Source organism: Poecilia reticulata, chromosome 6, assembly GCF_904066995.2.
Source record: "Poecilia reticulata chromosome 6, P_reticulata-male-v2, whole genome shotgun sequence".
NCBI classification, from domain to species: domain Eukaryota; kingdom Metazoa; phylum Chordata; class Actinopteri; order Cyprinodontiformes; family Poeciliidae; genus Poecilia; species Poecilia reticulata.
Genome location: NC_088835.1, coordinates 28,377,440 through 28,399,005, shown reverse-complemented (window position 1 = coordinate 28,399,005; position 21,566 = coordinate 28,377,440). Strand labels below are relative to the sequence as shown.

The 21,566-nt window shown below is 38.3% G+C and overlaps 1 protein-coding gene across 2 annotated transcripts in view; it reads left to right on the top strand.

The window, feature by feature from the left end:
- Positions 1–21,566, top strand: part of il34 (interleukin 34) — a 67,521-nt gene that overhangs the window by 36,862 nt on the left and 9,093 nt on the right. The window contains exons 1-5 of one of the 2 annotated variants that reach the window (XM_008412571.2): positions 7,014–7,200; positions 10,966–11,069; positions 12,029–12,106; positions 12,304–12,381; positions 19,511–19,618. In XM_008412571.2, the coding sequence (XP_008410793.1) occupies positions 10,977–11,069; positions 12,029–12,106; positions 12,304–12,381; positions 19,511–19,618 (357 nt within the window). In that variant the 5' untranslated portion in view covers positions 7,014–7,200; positions 10,966–10,976. Of the gene's footprint in view, positions 1–7,013; positions 7,201–10,965; positions 11,070–12,028; positions 12,107–12,303; positions 12,382–19,510; positions 19,619–21,566 lie in introns of those variants that run through there. The other variant, XM_008412570.3, reaches the window with a different exon arrangement.

Here is a 21,566-nt window from a genome sequence, read left to right as displayed (position 1 = left end):
GGAGACCATTAAAAAAAGGCATCTGTTCGTCGCTGTGTTCTGTTTCTCATGCATCTCCCACTTCGTAAAAAAAAAAATTTAAACCTTCTTGGACCGAAGGCTGTTTGTGAGTTTTGATCCAAAGCAGAAGACTAAATGTTCTCCCTGCAGTGGTGATGACAAGAATAAATGAAAGTAACACGTTTCCAGGCGCAAACAATCCCAGCTCTCGCTCACAAACATGCGTCAACCTGCAGAAACACGGCTTTCTGCATGGACTCAGTCTGATGCAAAATAATCAACTGTATCCGAGAAGAACTGATCAAACCGGCTGCAAAGTGAATGGAAATGTAACCATGAGGAACGGTTTGGGCGGTCTGGATTATCCAGAATCCATGCACTTCCAGACATGCAGCTGTGACGATCCAACATTCCTGCCCTGGAGTATGTTTGCTTCACCTTTTGAGATGTTTTTGTTCTCCGTGTATTAAAAGGTTTCCAGATGGTTAAAGAAACTATATTGTCACAAGCCGCTTTCATCACAGGCTGAGAGCATTTCATGAACTCCTGAAAAATATCTGAGATGCTTCAGCCACAGGAATCCAACCTGGAGGATTCATGATGCTATGATACTTAACTGGTTAAAGCTCTGACCAGTTAAAGCTTCGACCAGTTAGAGCTCCGACCAGTTAGAGCTCTGACCAGTTAGAGCTCCGACCAGTTAGAGCTCCGACCAGTTAGAGCTCCGACCAGTTAAAGCTCCGACCAGTTAGAGCTCCGACCAGTTAGAGCTCTGACCAGTTAGAGCTCTGACCAGTTAAAGCTCCGACCAGTTAGAGCTCCGACCAGTTAGAGCTCCGACCAGTTAGAGCTCTGACCAGTTAAAGCTCTGACCAGTAAGAGCTCCGACCAGTTAGAGCTCCGACCAGTTAGAGCTCCGACCAGTTAGAGCTCCGACCAGTTAGAGCTCCGACCAGTTAAAGCTCTGACCAGTTAAAGCTCCGACCAGTTAGAGCTCCGACCAGTTAGAGCTCTGACCAGTTAGAGCTCCGACCAGTTAGAGCTCTGACCCTGCAGGTTGGAGGTAAAGATCATTTAACAATGATGACCAATGATGAAATTATCAACAAGTTACAACATTATTATAGATGCATGACAAAGTAGTGACAAAGTTTAAAATAAATGTCTAAAAATTAAAATTTAGAACAAAAAATGATTTGTAAGTAATTAAAATATCAAAACCAGAAAAGCTAAAAAAAGAAATAATGCACAACTAAAATATTTAACCGTTAAAGAATATTAAGTTAAACTAAATGCTAATCACGATGAAGAAGTTGAAACAGTGAGTAAATGTTTGAGGAATAGAATATTAACATTTAACAGAAATTTTAAATATCAGTAGAAATCAGGGTGCAAATAAAATAGGAAGGATTAAATTATTAATAAAATTAATTAAATTAAAAATAAAAGCTATGAAAATGTAAAATAGAAATTAGGAAAATTAAAAGTTAAATTGCAAAAGAAAAATTAAAAATAAATTTAAAATATACATTGAAAAAGGAGTTTTACAATCATACACAAAATAAATAAGACAAAGTATTAGGAAATGAAGTTATTGGTGCAGTAGTTTGTTATTTAAGTAAGAAATTTAAAAATAAAAAATAAAATATTTGAAAAAATGTGAAAAACATTTGTAAAATTATTAAAATATAAACTAAATGAGGATAAGAAAAGACAATTTGACAAAGAGAGGCATTAAAACCAAGCTGCCTCAAACGCAGCTGTGCTCTTTCTTTAACTGATCAGATTAAGATAATCTGGTTTAGATAGAAACTTCAGATGCTTTAATAAACTGATTAATCTGGAAGAGAAGAGCATGTTGAGTCTGCAGATCCAAAACAGTTTGAAATGTTTTCTCCTTAAATTAAGACTCACCTGCTGCCTCTCTGTCGTCGTCCATCTTTAGTTTTTTCACCTTGAACCGTTTCAGAAATGAACACAAAGTTTCTCTGCGGCTCTTCCACCTCCTTCGAGCCGTTGCCGCCTGCGGGCCGCCGCTGAGCGTGACCGTGTCGCCGTCTCACACAGAACGACTGTGTTGCTCTCCCTGCAGCGGGTTGGACTGAGCAGCAGCTTCGGTCATCCATCTTCACGGAGAAAGATTTCAGCCCAAGAACGATTCCTTCATTTGAATCTCCTGCTGCAGGTGCAGCTCAGCTTTTAGCGAGCGTTGGATAATTTAGTGGAACTGATTGTATCGTTTACGTTCCCCCTTTCACCCTTTGTGTGTCCGCCTGCTGTGAAACCTTCAACTTTCTGAATGCAGGAGTGTGTGTTGCATAAACACCTTAGCACCTGGCGGGACGTTTCTGGCAGAAAGGTTCATGAACTGGACTTTCCCCTGCAGATCCACTCTGGTTCATGTTGCTCAAGCTGTTTCTAGACGTCTCTTCTGACATGGATCAATAAATTTTCTCTACGGCGCAGATCAATGAACCTGCTGCACTGATTTACAGCGCTATCGCTTTAAATTTAACAAATGTGGGGAATCAGTTGCTGAGGACTTTGGATCAAGGACTCCACCCCGCCCCCCTCTTCTTCCATTAAAATATGAGTATTATCTGTTATGAATGTTTTGTTTTATTAAAAAGCACTGTTTCATTGTCCATGTTTAGTGGAATATTCACGTGTATGTTGGTAGCTATTCGGACTGAGAGTGAAACAAGTTTGGACAGTGATCAGTTTCTAACAGGCGCTTAGGGCAGCCTCGGGTGAGAAGGGTCCTAAGTTTCGAAGAGGAGGAAGAAGAAAAAGATGGCGAATGTAACCGTTATAGTGTAACGCACGGATCGATGAACGTGTTTGTATGTTCAGAAAAAAGGAAGTAAAGGAAATTTACAACCACCGCATGTCTCGACACCACTTTTGTTCGAGTGTGCAACAAAATATCTAAACGCAAAGCTAACTGTGTACGAAATACCCCCCCAAAAATGCAACAAAATAAAAAACTAAATGAAAAATAAACAGCAAATATGGAAGACTGTAAACTAATCAGAAAACTAAGAAGTAACATTTCAGCAAGACAGGAGTTTGTTTTAAGGAACAAATTTCTTAATATTGATTAAAATAATACTAGTTTCACTGGCAGTAAACATTTATTCAATATGAAATAATCAGCCAGTGGAACTAGAACTTTTTGATCAATATTAAGGAATTATTGACTAAAGATAAGTCGATAATAATATACAGCTCCTGTATATTTTTGAAAAAATACTTGTAAGTTGTTTCTTGTTATTTCAGCCTGTTAAAACATTTCCACCAGAAACAAGAGTAAAATTACTGGCTAAGATTTTGGTTTGTCTTTAGTTTTGTTCTTAGTATAATTTACTGGATGTTCTTGAATTCACAGCATTTAAATTTCTCTCTGCAAATTGTTAAAGATTTTTTAGAGTAAATTTTACTCTTTAGTCCTTCCAGCAGGCTGCACAGTGGCGCAGTTGGTAGAGCTGTTGCCTTGCAGCAAGAAGGTTCAGAGTTCGATTCCTGGCCCCGGTCTTTCTGCATGGAGTTTGCATGTTCTCCCTGTGCATGCGTGGGTTTTCTCCGGGTACTCTGGTTTCCTCCCACAGTCCAAAAAAATGACTGTCAGGTTAATTGGCCTCTCCAAATTGCCCCAAGGTGTGAGTGTGTGTGTGCATGGTTGTTTGTCCTGTGTGTCTCTGTATTGCCCTGCGACAGACTGGCGACCTGTCCAGGGTGACCCTGCCTCTTGCCCGGAACGTTAGCTGGAGAGGCACCAGCAACCCTCCCGACCGCACTAAGGGAGTAAAGAAAATGGATGGATGGATGGATAGTCTTTCCAGCAAACAGCTTTTAATGAATATCAGTTAGAGCTGAAAATTAGTGTTTGAAATCTTCTCACCCTCATTTGTGTTTTGTTTTTAGCAGAAGCTGGTTTATGAAGAATGAACAAATGAAAGTGAAATAGATTATCAGGGTGGATATTCAGCTTGATCTCTGTTTTAAAGTCAGACAGCCTGCTGCCTCTGGGAAACACGTTTAGCTCTAAACGACCAAACTTTGGCTGTCGTCGGCGTCTCCAGGTCGTTTTCATCCTGAGCAGCACCAGCTATTAGCACAGATTGAAATCTGGGGTTTTATCTACATGACCCATTGATCCAGCAGTGGTTCCGATCAGAGCCGTCCCAGAGCGTTAATAGGAAAAAAAAAACCCCGAGGCTACATTTGAGTGACAGCTTCCGAGTTCCTGACACAGTCGCCAGTGGAGATCATCCCACAGATTAGCTTAATAATGCAGCGCGCCATCTGGAAGCCATCTTCTACGGATACAGTTTAGCAGATAAATTGTCCTCCAACCGTTTCCAATTTACAAGTTCAGCGTGAGGAAAAGAGACTTCGTCACAAGGTTTTGTTCCTCCCATCATGTCTGACCTGCAGTTGCTGAGACGGCATTTTTGTTTTCTCACATCATTTAATACCAGAAATGTAATTCAGCTGCTATTCAGAACAGAATGTGAAACTCTTACTAAGCATTTAGTGTTTATTTAGATTATTATGGCTGATAGGAAGCAGAGTTGGGAAGTAACAAGTTTTTTACTACCAAAAACTGGATGTTAAAAGTCTTCAGTCTGGTGCTTCGGTCTCAACTGGCCCTTTTTTCAAAGGGCAATTTTGCTTACAAAAATTTAATAATTAATAAATTCTTTTGTTTTTGGTTACTCAATTAATTTACTTTATATTTTTAACATGTTTTCCAGTGTTAGAGGTTCTTTAGAAAAAGAAGTGTATTAATCTTTTAGAGTGTGTGCTTCCAATATTATACTATTGCTGTTTGAAGAAATGCATCAAAAACAACCAATCAGAGCCAGGGGAGGATCTTAGCGCTGTCAATCAAGCTCATGAATGCGCTTTTAAATGTGCTAATGGTGAACAAACAACTTACTGTTACAGAAAAATGTCATTGGTGGCTATGCTAACTAGCCTTAGCATTCATGCAGCATAACAGAGAGCAAGATAGGAAAGAGAAGGATGATTGACAGCGATAAGACCCGCCTCCTGGCTCTGATTGGTTGTTTCCAGAAGGCAGAGGAGCTCAATTTTTTTCAAAAAATATTTGTCAACAAATATGTAAAAACTTGATTTCAAGAGATTCTCTTTGAATGCAGAGAAAACTATTTATTCATAACTTAACAGTTTGTTATTTAACAATACTTTCTGCCACATTCCTGACCTTGCTGTGGCTCAAAAAGAAAACAAGTCTAAAACAATAATCTGAGGAATCAAGAAAAGCTGCGTTCACACTGATATTAAATAAAAGCAGGTGGACTGTCCTCATTTATTGGGTGAAGGAAACGGTGGATTTAGGAGGGTAAATAGTGATGCACACCACAGAAATGCAGACTGATTAGTAGGAACTGAGCCTACAAGCCCACATAACGTTGACTTGTGGAGCCCTGCTTTTCATTATGTGGCTGGAAAGTTGGGTTTAGTTTGTTTTCCTCGGCGTGATGAGCTGATCTGAGCGAACGCTTCTGTTCAGCAATTGTTGCGTTAAAATAACAAGACATCACACCACATTAGCAGAAAGGCAAATCAATGCAACTGATTTTGCATTTGTTGCAGAAACTGTATCAATAAGGAAACGCGTGGAATAGGAATCCCCAGATTTATCAGCACCAGAATGTCGGTTTCATAAATCAACCGTGAAAATTAAAAATATGAGAATCCGTGCGGCCAGTCGGGGGTTAACGAGGCTCAGCGTCCCGGGTTGGCCTCGGTTGAGTTATGCAGGGTGCGTTTACGTCTGCCAAAGTTTTTTCAGGTAGAGCTGCTCCAAACTTCACATTAGTTATGGGCATTTATTGTTTTTGTCTTTATTATGAATATTTCTTATTAAATCCTGATCATGTTGTCATGAATCACACTTTTTACCATTTTCTCCCCCGTTGGCTCCACGAGAGCATCGATAAATATTGATAAAGGCCAATCATGTCTGAATTCAGTCGTCTGTAATTTTTAAACAATCCCAGCAAACCTTTGTTTTAGCAGGTTGCTAAGTCATGAAAAGCCTCCAGACTGAGCAAGAATCGATTAACCATTAACTGGAGTATAAAGAATTAAAAAGCGCCATCTGCTGAAAAAACAGCATGTTCAGAGCAGTAATTAAACCAAAACTGTGCAAACAATAAATACATTTAGCATTTAAGAAGAAAAATTTAAGCTTTTTCTGAAAATACCTCCTCAGAGTGAAACTTTTAGCTTCACCTGGTTCAAATTCTGCAGAAAATCTCCCATTAAGCAAAAATTAACCGACTTATAGATTTATAGCTTTACCGTGTATTAAGTCAAGCAGGAAGGCTGAGCTTTTCACATGTTGATGCTAGAAATATTATTCACTTATGGAGTGTTATGCTGCTGCAACACTCCAATAAAATGTTTATTGTCTTTGAAAAAGAATTGTAATTATTTGTATTTTTAACATTGTGTAAGTTAAATCTTCAGTTAACTAAAAAAAATGCAGAATGTGCCGTTTGTATCTAATTAATTGTCAGAATAGTCAGTTGAATAATTGTTTACTAAAATAATGTAGTTGCAGCGCTACTCCAGTAATGACAATTAAATTAAAAGATTATACTTTCAATTTAAGATTCTACAAATTAAAAGGTCAAAAACTGTTGCAGTGTTGATTAAAATAAAATATTTTCTCAATAGGAAATCACTTTACATGCTTGGTTGATACTTATGGGCCTGGATAATGTAGCTGAAAAACTTATCACAATATTAGCGTTTCATATCAACTGATGTCAATAATTGTCTGTCGATAATTATTAATTAGTTTTTTTGTTTTAAGTATCTGAAATTCTGCCAAACTTTTCCTGTTTCATCCAGTTTTTACTCCAAGTCATTGTATATTTTTATGAAACCTTAAACTGCTGCTGCGCAAGTTACTCAACAGGTTGTTGCTAGGCAACCAAAGAACGAGTGAGTTGCTAGGTAACCAAAGAGTGAGTGAGTCAGTTAGTTAGTTGATTCCACCAACCTAGCTTAGCTAGCTGTGAGAGGTTGAGCAGCTAATACTTTTCTTCCGTCGCCGCCTCAGTCCCCAAACATGAGATCTGCAGAAAAGCTGAAGACAGGAAGCGTTTAGGACACTGGTGACGCTCAAGCATCTGTTTCAGAGATAACCAGACAAATCCAGGGGTCAGTACAGATAAGTTATCCTCCTGACCTGCATACCTGTTCTGCAGCACGCAATAACTCCCTCTAATCTATTTGCTTCTCTGAAATAATAACTGCACCTCATCCCCCAAATTAACCCAAAGAGCTGGTGTGTTTTCCATATGCTGCTCGTTATCTGGATGTTTTATCACGTTTGAGGACAATGCAGATGATGGAGAATGTGGTGGAGATTATCTGGACTAAAATCTTTCCAACCAAAGAAACGAGCTTCCTGTGAGTCCAGCAGTCGCCACTGCCAAGCTGGAGACAGAGAATATATCGCTGTTTGCTTTGTTAATGGGTTTGGGAGGTGAAATGTAAAGACGTCTATGTTCAAAAGTCAGAGATGGTTTGGTTTTTGAGGTGGGGTCATGAGGAGCGCCTATAATCAGGCAGTATCTTATCTGCAACAGACAGCAGTTGTTGAAAACAGTTTGAAAAAGAAGAAAGAAATTATTGTGGCTAGTTTTCTGGCCGTTTACTAATCTTCAAGCAGCCTGACCTGCCACTTCAGATTTTGGTCGATACCAATTTTTTTATTTATTTACTTTTTTTGTCTGAAATGTTGCTGAATGAAAGTTGCTGAGTTGACAACAGATTAGCTCACCTGGTTCCCATCTTGTTTTCCTCCCTGCCTCTGTATGTAATCTGTTTTCATTGCTCATTGTTGCATTCTGCTTGTTTCTTTCTTGTGTTTTTATTATTAAATTCTTCTTAAAATTACAAATGATCTCCTTCTTGCTGCTGACTCTGGTTTATTATCGATACTCCTTCTCCTTGATCTGACTGCGGCTTTTGATACAATTTCACATAACGTCCTTATCGACAGATTATCCTCTCTTGGCATTGTAAACACACCTCTCAGCTGGTTTCGTTCATATCTCTCAGGCCGCTCTCAGTTTGTTCAGTTAAAATCATTTTCCTCTCGCCCAGTTCCCGTATCCTCAGGTGTTCCCCAGGGCTCTGTCCTGGGACCCTTGTTGTTTATCATTTACCTCCTCCTTCCCCTTGGTAATATTTTTCGCAAACATAACATCCAGTTTCACTGCTACGCGGATGACACCCAACTCTATGTTTCAACCAAACCCAGTTCCATGCTTCCATTTTCCTCCCTCACTGATTGTCTTCTTGAAATAAAACAATGGTTTACTCTTAACTTCCTCAAATTAAATTCCTGTAAAACTGAACTTCTCTTATACTAATTCAATACTAAGTAAACTTGATAATTTCTCCATTTCAGTTGATAACTCCTCCATTTTTCCCTCCCCTCAGGTTAAGAGTCTGGGTGTCGTCCTCGATAGCAGCCTCTCTTTTGCCTCCCATGTCAATAATATCACTCGGTCAGCTTATTTTCATCTCCGAAATATTCGCCGTCTCCGTCCTTCTCTCACTCCGCACTCCGCTGCTGTTCTGGTCCACAGTTTGGTCACATCTCTTTTAGACTATTGTAATTCTCTACTTTTTGGTTTGCCACAGAAAACTCTGCATAAATTACAATTGTTTCAAAATTCAGCTGCTCGTATCATTACACAGACCCCTTTAATTCATCACATCACACCTATTTTACAGCAGCTCCACTGGCTTCCAATCACATATCGCATCAACTATAAAATACTTCAAACTTTTAAAGTAGTTCAAACCTCACACCTTCATATCTCTCGGACCTCCTTCACGTTGCCACCCGTCCCCTCAGGTCCTCTTCTTCTGTCCATCTCACCGCCCCCCCCTGCTCGTCTTGTCACTATGGGGAGCAGAGCATTCAGCCGCTCTGCTCCCAAACTCTGGAACTCACTCCCACCTGATCTATGCAACATCGAGTCTTTGCAATATTTTAAGTCCAAACTCAAAACCCATTTGTTTGAACTAGCATATAACCTTTAATTATCTTTGTACTGTCTTATAAATCTTGTTTGTGTTTTTATGTTTTTTTATTACCGGTATGTATTTTATAATTTGCTTGTTTTTAATGTCAAGGTGACCTTGGGTGTCCAGAAAGGCGCCTACAAATAAAATGTATTATTATTATTATCCATCCATTTTCTTACACCCTTGTCCCTCAGTGGGGTCAGGAGGTGCTGGTGCCTCTCCAGCTAGCGTTTCGGGCGAGAGGCGGGGTCACCCTGGACAGGTCGTCAGTCTGTCGCAGTTTAACACAGAGACACACAGGACACACAACCATGCACACACACACTCACACCTAGGGGCAATTTGGAGAGGCCAATTAACCTGACAGTCATGTTTTTGGACTGTGGGAGGAAACCAGAGTACCTGGAGAAAACCCACCATGCACAGGGAGAACATGCAAACTCCATGCAGAAAGACTGGGAATCGAACCCAGAACCTTCTTGCTGCAAGGCAACAGCTCTACCAACTGCGCCACTGTGCAGCCCCTATTATTATTAATTATTATTATTATTATTAATTATTATTATTATTATTATTATTATTATTATTATTATTATTATTATTATTATTAAAGATGCTCCTCATTTCCATCACCAGCAGTTTCATGTGGATTTTCCTTCAAACGAAATCAGTCACAAACATTGAGACACTGGCAGGCCACATTATCAAAACATATTTTTATTTTTAGCAAACAGAAAATGTGTGCTTCGAAAACATTTGTCTTAAGAAAATAATCAAGCAAGTCCAGATTGTTTGATTTGAAAATGTTTCTGTTTTGGTCCTCGGACTGTAATTTGTGATTTTTCACTCTTTTGGTTAATAATTTTATGAAGGAAGCCTTTTCAGATTTTTTTTCCAGATTTTTAAAAGCTGCCCTCATATGACCTCAGAGGGTTTTAACCGGGGAAACAACAGGATCGTTATCTATTTGTTCCTGTCAGAAACATCCCGTCTGTTTATTGGGGTATGACCACCGTAAAAATATGGACGATTTGTTCCTTTTTTTAAAAGCAACACCACCATGGGTTGTGTTTTAATAAAGTTTAAGTAAGTACACCTTGTTTGAGAAATGTTGGCACGCAATATTTTTTGTTTTTACAAATTATTTCCATCTAATGTCGAGGGAAGAAAAGCACACAATACATTTAGAGCTGAAATTATTAATTTAATTAATTACTGAAATAATTGTCAACTAACTTAGTGATTGGCTAATTGCTAACTGCAGCATACAGACAGAAAAAATACAGTAGTAATTAGTCCAAAACTGTACAAAAAAATATATTAATTTTGCATTTTAGATTTTAAAAATTGCCTTTGTCTGTAAATATGTTTTACGTAAAACTCCTATTTGAGTTTTGGCTTCACTCAGTTAAAAACAAATGTATGTTAGGCAATAAAATGTTTTTCTTGTTTAAAAAGGGGGATTTACTTATTTATTTGCTTTTTTAATGTAATTCCAACATTGTATACGAAGGTTTATGGTGTTGAATGAAAAATCTGTAAATGTGCTATTTTTTCAAACGACTAATTGTCAGAATAATTGATAACTAAAATAATAATTAAGTTGCAGCTCTTCTTCCTAGTTGTCTTTCTTTCTCTGTGACGATTTCTGGACTTTAATCAAATAAGAGTAAAAAAAGTATTTGGCAGAAAGTCTACTCGTTCTGAGTAACTGATCAAATTATCAATCATTTGCACTAACTGGATCATCTCAAGGTCAGATGTACCGGGAAACATAACAGCACTGAGATTAAACTCCAGCCGTTAAGTCGAGGTGTTGGAGGCATGAGCTGCACGCGTCGCACATTTACTGTTATCCTCCATCTGTCCCGTCTCTTGCAGGCCTGTTTCTGATGGCTCCCGTTCTGATGGCCTCCACGCCCGCCAGCATGTGCACGCCCCTCAAGACGCTCAACGACAGCCTGAGCCACAGGCGACGGTACATGGTAAGACGAGGCGACGTAAAAATGGACCGGAGCCGATCCTGAAGCGATGAGCGTGAATAAAATCCTTCATCTGTTATCGGTTACCTCTAAAACGGTGTTGGGATGCAAAACAGTTCAAAACCCTAAAACTTTACTGCATGTGATGAAGGGGTCAATAAAGAAGCAATAAAAACGGTTTAAAACATTAAAACAATTCAAGCAAGTTCACCACAAAAACACAAAAGTATTTTTGTCTAGTTTTTAGGAGAGACGGGTAAAGTATCCAAACATTGTACTCGAGTAAAAGTAAAACATATTCGTCCAAGAAATGACTAAAGTTAGAGTAGAAGAAGTATTTGGTAAAAGGTCTACTCAAGTAGTGAGTAACTGATCAAATAATCAATCATTTAATATTTAAAAATTACATCATCAGATGGACCCAAATATAAAGCTAAGTGGAAATTTTTGGTATTTTAATCAAATCCAACTCTGGTTTCTAGTGCTTTGTAAATTTAAAATACAACAAAACTAACTTATAAGTAACTTTTCAGCAATATTGTTCTAAGTGAATAATAAAATTAATTGCAGATTTTTTCACTTACAAAGACATTTCCCTACAAGTGAAATAATCTGCCAGTAGAACTAATACTTAACAATATTCAGGAATTACTGACTTAAAATAAGCTCCTGTATCTTGCTAAAAAGCTACTTGTGAGTTTTTTATTAATTAAAGTGTAATAAAATATTTGAAGTAGAAACTAAACAATAAATCCTTGGTGTTCACACAGACAGCAGGAAGCTAAAGGTGTTTCCAGAAACCGTAAACTTGAAGCTTTTAGTCAAGCAGCACCATAACCTGAAGCTGCAGTTTGCTAAACATTTACGTTTCTGAAACTTTTCTCCTCTTGATTTAATGACAGACATTTTAAAGGATTTTATCTGAACTTGTGATTAGGTTTCTCTCCGTCTCTCTGTTGCAGAAGCACAACTTTCCAATCAACTACTTCATCCGAGTTCATCACGAGGAAATCTTTAAGCTGTCAAATATCAGCAAAATGGTATGAATCAAGATTTTTATAATTTCACCGCAGAGTTCAGTTTGGTGCAGAGTGTGGTTGTATCTGAGCGCATGCAGAACATTCAGTTCTACAAATTTACTGCCCTGTTCAAATGTAAATTAGGATTGTTGTGCTGGGGGTCTGGTTTCATGCCTCTAATTTTGAGATTTAATATGCCAACTGTACCCTGTTTTCAGAAATTAAAGGTGGAAGGACTGGATGAGCTGGTTCTCCAGAGGCTGTGGTTTCAAGTCAACCAAGGCGTCTTAAAAAAGGTACGTTTCCATTCAGTTTATATAGGCACTGAAAAACTTCACGACGACAAACGTTTAGCGAATATCTGCCAATGCTAACAGGATAGAGACAGTTGGGATGTGTTTCTGTCCCTCTGTTTTCCACAGAGACAAAGTTAAGTCAGGTCAAGTTTATTTTTCTGGAACATTTCAGAAACAAGTCAGTTCAAAGCGCTTCCCATGATAAAAGCAACACAATAACCAGTTATGTTGGGGACAGCAAACAAGCAAAAACATCACATTCTGTCAAATTTCATCTCCAAACAAGCAAAAACATCACATTCTGTCAAATGTCATCTCCAAAATGACCAAGATTCATCAAATAATGAATAATGACGACTAGAATTAATCAATGTTCCAGTTATGAATCAAAGCCAGCTCTAAACAGATGGGTGTTTAGTGTAGTTTTAAAGGAACTCTGTGGTTCGGCTGTTTTGAAGTTTTCTGGAAGTTTGTTCCAGATTTGTGGTGCATAGAAGCTGAATGCTGCTTCTCCGTGTTTGGTTCTGGTTCTGGGGATGCAGAGCAGAATCAGAACCAGAACACCTGAGGGATCTGGAAGGTTCATACAACACCAGCAGATCTTTAAGATGTTCAGTGATTTATGAACCAACAGTATTTTAAAATCTATTCTCTGAGCTGGCAGTTCCTCTAGATCTCGCCGAGACATTAGTCCTCCAATCCTGGAAATGTTCTTCAGGTGATAGAAGGCCAACTTTGTAAGCATCTTTATGTGATTCTGAAGGTTCAGTAGGTGATATCGTAATGTAGAGCAGTGTATCATCTGCGTATAATGGAAACTAATCTTATCGTTATAATCTGAGCTAATATGGGTGTGTAGATTATTCACACTCTGTTTTTATTTATTGATGCCAAAATGAAAAAGATGTGACTGAAAAGAGGAAAGTCCATTCTTGCTACTCCCACAATATCTAAAAAGGGGGGGAAATAGCAGGCAGTAGGTAGTGTGAACATTTCCATAAAAGCAAGAGTTTTGGTGGTTTTCTGCTCTGGAGCATACAGATGGTCCAATATGGAAAAACATCAGCAAGGAGCTCAATGTGGGAAGCATTATAAGACTACTGCTTCAACAATTCAAAGTTCATCATTCTGCAGAGAGGGAGATTGTTCACCACAGGAAAGTATTTAAAACATCTGCCAGCCTTCCCAGGACTGGGTGACCCAGTTTAATTACAGGAAACCCGGAGAGCTCCATCTCAGAATCCACATGCCTCAGTTAGCAGGTTGAATGTTAAAGTTCATGACGGGGCAACTAGGAAAAGGCTGAACAAGTTTGGCATTTTCACAGGGTTGAATTACAAAGGCTCTTATGGCATAACATTCCTGCCAAAAACACTGAGGAGCTTAGTAACCAATCGCATCACCACACTTATTGAGAGAGCAGGTATTCTCACTCACTCATCTGAAACAAACTTCCAGAGAACTGCAAAACAGCTGAAACACTGATTCACTTTGAATTAAGGCTGTTTAGCGTTTAGCCTTTGAGTCATACTAACTGGAAAACTGATCAATATATTTGAAGTGTATTTGCTTGATGATTTTGATGATGGTATTTGACAAAATGTAATGCTTACCGTTTCATAAATGATGACTGTATTTAAACCTCTTTGAACTGCCTTGTTGCTGAAAAGTGCTACACAAATAAACTTGGCTCATTTATTCACCGGTTCATGAACGCAGCACAGTGAGCGATAAAACGCTGGAAACTTGTAGTCGCTCTCTCTGCTTAGTGGGCGCGTCTGCGAAACGTTTCTGATTGATCTGATTTTGGCCTAAAATAAAAAAAAAGAGGAGGCGGCGGAGGAAAGAAGGGACAAAAAGTTTTTCCTTTCCATACACTTTTTGTTTGTACGCTTCTGCTTCCTCTTTGTTTTTTCCTTCTATGCTTTAAATCCATGACACATCCTCCCTCTAGTCAATAAGATGAGCTGCGGCTCTCTTTCTGATTTGACCAGGGCCGTGCAGAGGCCACTAAAGGGGCAGCAGGTGCTCTACAACAAAAAAAGGCCCATCTAACCACCTTCTAGGACAGAATATTAACAGCCTCTCAGCTTTCAGAGTTTAATAAACAATGATAAATTACAAAAATGTGACATATACAACCAAAGCTAACGAACATTTTCATATAGAGCATAACACTATGCATATGTAAGATATTTTATTAGTAATTTCTTTCTGCAGGTCTATTTTGTTATAGGAAAGTTTTTCAATATTCAAACCCGCAATTCAGCAAGATTTAGACCACCAGACATATTTTGTCTTTACAGAATTACACTATTAAAAATATAAACAAGGGCACAATGCAACCTTTTAGTGACTGTAATCAATAAAAAGATCTGCCTGTTTGCTGCAGTGGAGATGAAGACGGTCCATTCAGGAAAGCAGAGCTGCATCAAACTTTAATGTGGAACTGCAGAAAAAAACAAAACAAAAGAAGAAGTTTTGCTTGTGATTCTCATATGACGTGTTGAGCAGGGCCTAAAATCACAACAAAAGATTTCTGATGTGTGTAAATAAATGTTTTTTGTTTTTTTTTAAAAAAAGAAATCATTACAATTCCAAAAGTTTTGATTACAGTTTTATTTTACTTAACTGAGGTTAGTTTTTTTTTCCATTGAAAAATTAGGAAACAAATTTAACTTCATACTCTGAGAACCAGACCCTAAACTTAAAGTCTGGGTTGAGTTTTTTTTCCCCTTCACTAATGACGCACTTTTATTACATTCATTATATCTATCATGGTAAATCAGGGTGAGTTATTTTTAATTCTAAATGAATATCCTTGTTGGACAATTATTTAAGTGTTATTCTCCTTCAAGATACATTTATCTAACGCTAGAATAAATGAAATGTACATTATGCAGCAAAGGAAATTAGAAGATCGGACATATATCCATTATGGAGATGATAAGTTTTGGACGGGTGATGTGTCCCTATTGCATAAGCAATACTAAAGAATGACTGATATAATTTACGATACAGGGGAGAAGCTTTTAGTTATCTTGCTTTGCTAGGAAAGTCGTTAGCTAGCGGCTAGCTAATAGCACAACAACAACAGCTTAATGTCTGTATGATAAAAATACTGAATCGATAGATAAGAACAGTTTCTCCTCACCTGGCTGTGTCCTCTCACTCAGTAGTTCTTCAGAGAAAGGCAGACGCAGAGGCCTGTCAGTGTCTGTCGTATTTCATTACCTCTCTGCTTAAACCGCGACTCCGAGCTGAAGCAGAAACGATACTTCAACGTTTTCCGTCATCTGACAAGCAGCAAGTCTACTCCACTTTATTCACCAAAAACGTTTTTTTAATTCACCAAAATCTGTTCTGTAATCTGGAACGTTCGCTACGTTGAGCTCCAGTTAGCCGCTTTATCTCACTGTGAGAGAGGCAACTGCGTCATGCGTCACGGGCAAAAGGTCAAAGGTAACAAAGTGACCGGCTTATTATGTTGCACAAAAAAGAAACAAAAAAGCAAAGAATTTTAGCACATGTTTTTATGTGTCAGAAGAGGGCTTAGGAAATAATACCAAAAAAAAAAAAGAAAAATTTCTTTTTGACCAAAAGGGCAGTTGGGGGCAAGGAGCTAAAAGGGCAGGTGCTCAAGCCCCACCAGGTCCCCCCTCTGCACGTGCCTGGATTTGACTCTATAAGGAATTTGAATTAATTTGAGGTACAAGAGCATTTAATTTCTCTTTGGGATCTTTGAATTTTAATTTGAAATACACCAGCTGGAGGGGGAATGTTTTATTACTTGCAGTGGTGCATTAATTGGTCTGTGAATAAATGGAAATATTATGCACTCATTTAAAAAAATGCACTGTTGTGGTTCCTTATTTGGCTCCTCAAGATTTTTGGTGGAAATGTGATACCATAGACTTCTTCTCTCTAATAAAAATCATTAAAAAAGAGGTGGCAGGTTTTTTTTTCCTTTCCAAAATCACTTTTGGCAAAAGTGTCTTCAGCCATAATTTTAGGAAAGTGACGATATCGCAGCTTGACTTACGTTTGCAAACACAACATATCAGCACCAACTATGAAGCACGGCGGTGGCAGTATAATGTATAATGGTTTGCCAGGTTTTTTTTGCGCATATTGTTTGCATTGAGTGGAAAAGAAACCAATATTATTTGACAAGTGAAGTTTGGCCCAAACAGGACAATGATCCCAAACAACAGGTTGACTGAAGCAGAAAAACATCCAATTAAAGTGGCCCAGTCAAAGTACAGACCACTTTCTGATTAAAATGTTGTGTAAAATCAAATGTCTAACTTTTGATTAGAGGACGGCAGGGAAAGATGTTGTTAAACAGACACACCAGCCGAAGTGGTGGAGCCAGACCCGTTCAGATCATCTCAGACAGAAGTGATTTATTCTTTCGTGTTTTTAACCCAACCGATTAATCCTTATCCGTCTCTGCATGCCAGCACATGCAGCTCACACCAGTTTTCCCACCTTCGCCGGATCAACAAAGCCTTTTTCTTTTTCCAAAATACATTAAGTGATTTGTTAAATCTGCTCTAAATGTTCCAGATTTCTGCAATAAACCAATGTGACTCTTTGTTCTGGCAGGCTCTGTGACTCACTCTTGAGAATCACACGTCAGGAATTACCGGCATAAATTCAGACCACTTATGAAAAATAACTTCCCCTAACTGCATTTGACTGACGCGTAACCTAATAGCGGCTGGTATTTGGAGCTAAGTGAGTTGATCAGTTATTTCAGTCAGCTGCAGCGCATCAGTCCAGCGCAGAGTGTTTAATATCTCCAGGATTTATTATTGCTCTTTGCTTTTGGAAACATGGAAACTCATGTTGCGCTCCAGTGGTTCCTGTTGCGCAAGTAAACATGTTGTGGGAACATTTTGACTCTGTATAACTCATGTTCCAAACTAGTAACTTCCTGTTTTATTACAAGGAATTCACCGATTTTATTTTTGTTTTTAGATGCTGTTTAAAAAGCCAATCAATCTGCCAGCTAATTTCTTCCATTTTGCACCTTAGCGAATCATCTGTCAGGCTCTTTAACACGGTTCAAATAAACGGAATGTGTAAAACCTCCGAACCCCGTCGTGATTAATGCTCGAGGATGCGTTTATCTTCTCCAGAGTCGATCCTCTGTCTGGCTTTCTGTCACGCGGCTTGTTTGAAACGGCCGACGCTGCTGCTGGCGTGGCTCCAGGTTAAATCTCCACTTTGTCCTAAAACTAACAGTCGGTTTCGCAAGCACATGATATGATCACACCTTTTCCTTGGTGAAAAAAAATGAGTTCCTTATCTGTGTAATGTCAGCCTTCGGGGTTTTAGAACAATAAATGTTTTTTTGTTTTTTTTACATGTAAGCAGCACATTAACAGTGTCATGGTGACACAAATGTAAATATATATTTCCTATTTCTTTGTATTTATTAATGCTCCTCATTCAAACTACATTTTTGCAGGTAATTAAAGCAACATTTTTGACAATGCCCTCTTAAATATTTTACAATCCCTACCGTCTACCTTTTGGTTTCTGGTTTGCTCCTCCGCCTAAAAAACATTTTTTGGATTGACTTTAATGAGATTTTAGTGAAAACTGTGCGCTTTTTGAAGCTCCATAGCTCGACTTCACTTTCCAGCAGAAACACGGTTTGATATTTAAACAGTTCAAAGAAAATTGGACTTTTATGAACCACATTGTCGTTTCAAAACCTTTTTATGGTTTTACACAATCACAAGTTTAAGTTTGATGATTTTTCTCACCTGTTCAGTTTAGAGTATGATGATTTCAAACACTTTAGAGATTTTGCCCCTGTGAAATATGAAGTTCACTAAACTTAAGCTATTTTAATGCTCACAGTTTCTTCTCCATATGGGTGTTAGGGTAGTTTACATCAAACTATCCTGTCTACTCTCATTCAGTGTGTCTGACTCTCACTGATGTCGGTCTTACATTTTTCTGCCAAATTGACAAAATTTAGTGCAGATAGCTCACACCCAGACTCTGATTCACTCCTATTAGATATCAGATTTATTTATTTATTTTTTTTTTACCAAACTGGAATTGGAGGGACTTTTTATCACGTCACATCTTCAACTTAAAAAAAACGTACACAGGTAGAAATCTGCCTGTGAAGCAGAACGTTCACACATTCTCGGTTCAAGTTTTTGGTTAATTTAAGTTACAGTTTTTAAACGACAGCCATTTGTTTGCGGTTTACTTTCTTGTCTCCTGTGGGGGGCGAAAAAAACAGAATAGAGCGGAATCACCATAGCAACCAGTGACTCAGCTTTTTTAGACTCTGCTTCTTACATTACTCAGCAGCTTTTTGTTTCTCACAGTAATCCATCATCAGTATCAGAAAACAGTACGTACTCGACCTTCAAACAGTAAAATTTGACATTTTTGCTCTGTACACACTCAAAAGACTTTATGGTGATTGAGTAAACCAGAGGTTATTCCATTTATGCCTTTAGTTGTAATAAAAATGTGAGTACCAATAGAACATGGCAAACAATGCTGATTACAGCATAAAAAGACCATCGTATGAATTGAGAAACATGAATGTTTGTCTACATTCAGTCTCTCAGGACTTAAAGTCCTGAACAGGTTAGGTTAGAGCGGAGGAGGAGTTGAGCAATTAAGACAAAAATAATTACTTAGCAACCATTCATTTTTATGGAGATCTGCAGGAGAATAAAATCCAACTTAACATTTCCATCTGACAGCAAATGCGTGTTTCTCATCTGACGTCACACTTCTGGGAACTTTGTAGCTGACAGCCATCTTGGTAGGCATCGCAGGTAACTGTGATGACAGCTGCTATGGAGGTGCTATGAAAACAGCAAGTCACAAGTTTAGAACTAGCTCTCTATTCCTATCCAACTTATAAACAACAGAAGTACATTACAGCTATTAGTTGGGTACTCTCTTTTTGTTGTTCTTGAAGCCATGGTTTATGTATGCTTTGCCCACCTAGATGGTGAATCACTTCTGGTTCAGACTTGTGGGAACTATGTATCAACAGGTTTTCTTGAGTGTTATGTTTCTTCCATCACTAAATGATCATGCCAAATTAAAGAAGCTATAAACTGAAAATGGGTTCCTCTTTCAGATCATCCGGGTATTGCCGGAGAGGCATCCTTCGCGTCCGTACACGGCGGAGCTGGAGAGACGGTTCAGGGATGCTGAGGGAGTCTTTGTTCAGTCGCATCCTCCTGAGGTAAGACAGAGTTCACATGTTTGCTCCGCAGCTGCGCTCACATTCTCCCAAAATTAACCAATTCACTAACTAATGTCACATTGATGTAATCTGTTTAATATCGGGAACTAATTCTCTTATTGATGGAAACCTAAGTGTAGCTTCTGTTTATGATTGAAAACAAGAGTTCAGGGGAGGTGAATGTACAAGATGTACAAGATGCAGCGCCTGATTACTCAGTAAAGTGCAGATGAGGGAATAAATACCAGTTCTGTCTGCAGGTTTTCCTTTTATAACTGCTTATCTGTGCTGGGATTTATTTTTAAATCCAATATTTTAATCCAGTTTAGACTATTTTCCATAAGCAGGACGTGCATTAATCACCGCGGTCCCCCTGCAGACGGCAGCACACAGGAGTCTGGAGCAAAGCTGATCCCATCTCTGATGCTGGATTCATATCTCGCTCATCCTCTCGTGATTTGTAGTTGAAAGTATTTCTTCTGTCCATGTCTTTAGTGAATGATTTGTTTAACAGACAAATATAGCATTGCAAAATAGAGGCTCTTTTGTTGGCCCGGAATGTTTTCCCTGACCTCAGGTACTTTCATCTCCCTCAAACAATATGATATCAGACTGCCTTGGTCACAATGCTGAAATATCTTATCTGTTTGTCATGAGCAGTACTAGTAATGACCTGAAATCACATTAAACGCTGAGTTTTTTAATCTTCTAGTTATTTTAAAACTGTAGATTACATTTCTGAAAGAACTATGGAGTCCTCCTTAAAATGTAATTAAATTCAGTTCATTTATTTAGCACCAATTCACAATGAACCTCATCCTGCGCCTCCTTAAAAGTCTTTTTGTATGAAATCATTCTGAATGTGGAGCCCAGACTCTCTGGTTTGTTTCGTACACAGAAAAAGAAAAAATATTACAGACAAATGTGTTAAAACTCATTTCGGCTTCAGATAAAAAGAATTAAAATTGAAGGAGCCAATCGCAGGAATGTTTTCATACAGTTGGTTCCAAAGTTCAGGAGTAAAAAATACTTTGAGCAGCAGCTTGAAGTTTATTAAAGATCGACCTGAAGGTGTCCAATAATGCTTCTGTGAACAGGTTAGGACAGCCAAGACATGTTTGTTACATTTTTTACACTAAATCATTCTTAATGATATTTTAGCTTGATCAATAATGCCTATTTTGGTCTCTTTTCAGAATGAGCTGTTTTAGGGCATGTTGTTGCTTTAAATCAAATAAGCTGCTCCTAGCCACGCCCCCAACTCAATGTTTACATTCACATGTGAAAACGGCTTCAAAAACCGTACATTTTTGAAAGCATTAGTAGAGCGTCCTCCACAACCAATAAGAATGCAGCAAGTTGTTTCTGGAAGGCAAGCCAACAAAAAACAACAAGACACTTGTCTTTTCCAGCAGCCATTATACAGAGGTAAAACCCGTTGACCTGGAACTCAGGTTGTGGGCATTTATCGGATTGTTTATCATTTGTTATGAAAAATTTCTTGTCATGTTAAGAATTTTGTTGATGTTAAACTGACAAAAATTAGATTTTTTTTTTTCTATTTTGGGACTATTTAGCAATTTGTTTTTCCACAAGAGCATCATTAAATATCAGTAAATCAGAAAATATGATTACATTAAGTTTCTTTGTGCAGTTTAGTGATAGAAAGCACACTTATTTAAGTAAGTTATGTCAAATAAAGGTTTTTCAAGAACAGCATTTATGTTTGTGGCGTCATGAATGACTCGACAAGCAGTTACCTAAAAATGAAAAAAGATAAATTGTTAATAATCATCAATTTTATCATTATTACAATACTACTACAAAATATTGTGATAAAATTCTAAGCTCATATCGCCCACTCCACTTGGTGATGGGTGGAGGTCTGCTGGGGTTACCAGGTAACGGCCTGGGCTCTGCTGGGGTTGCCAGGTAACGGCCTGGACTC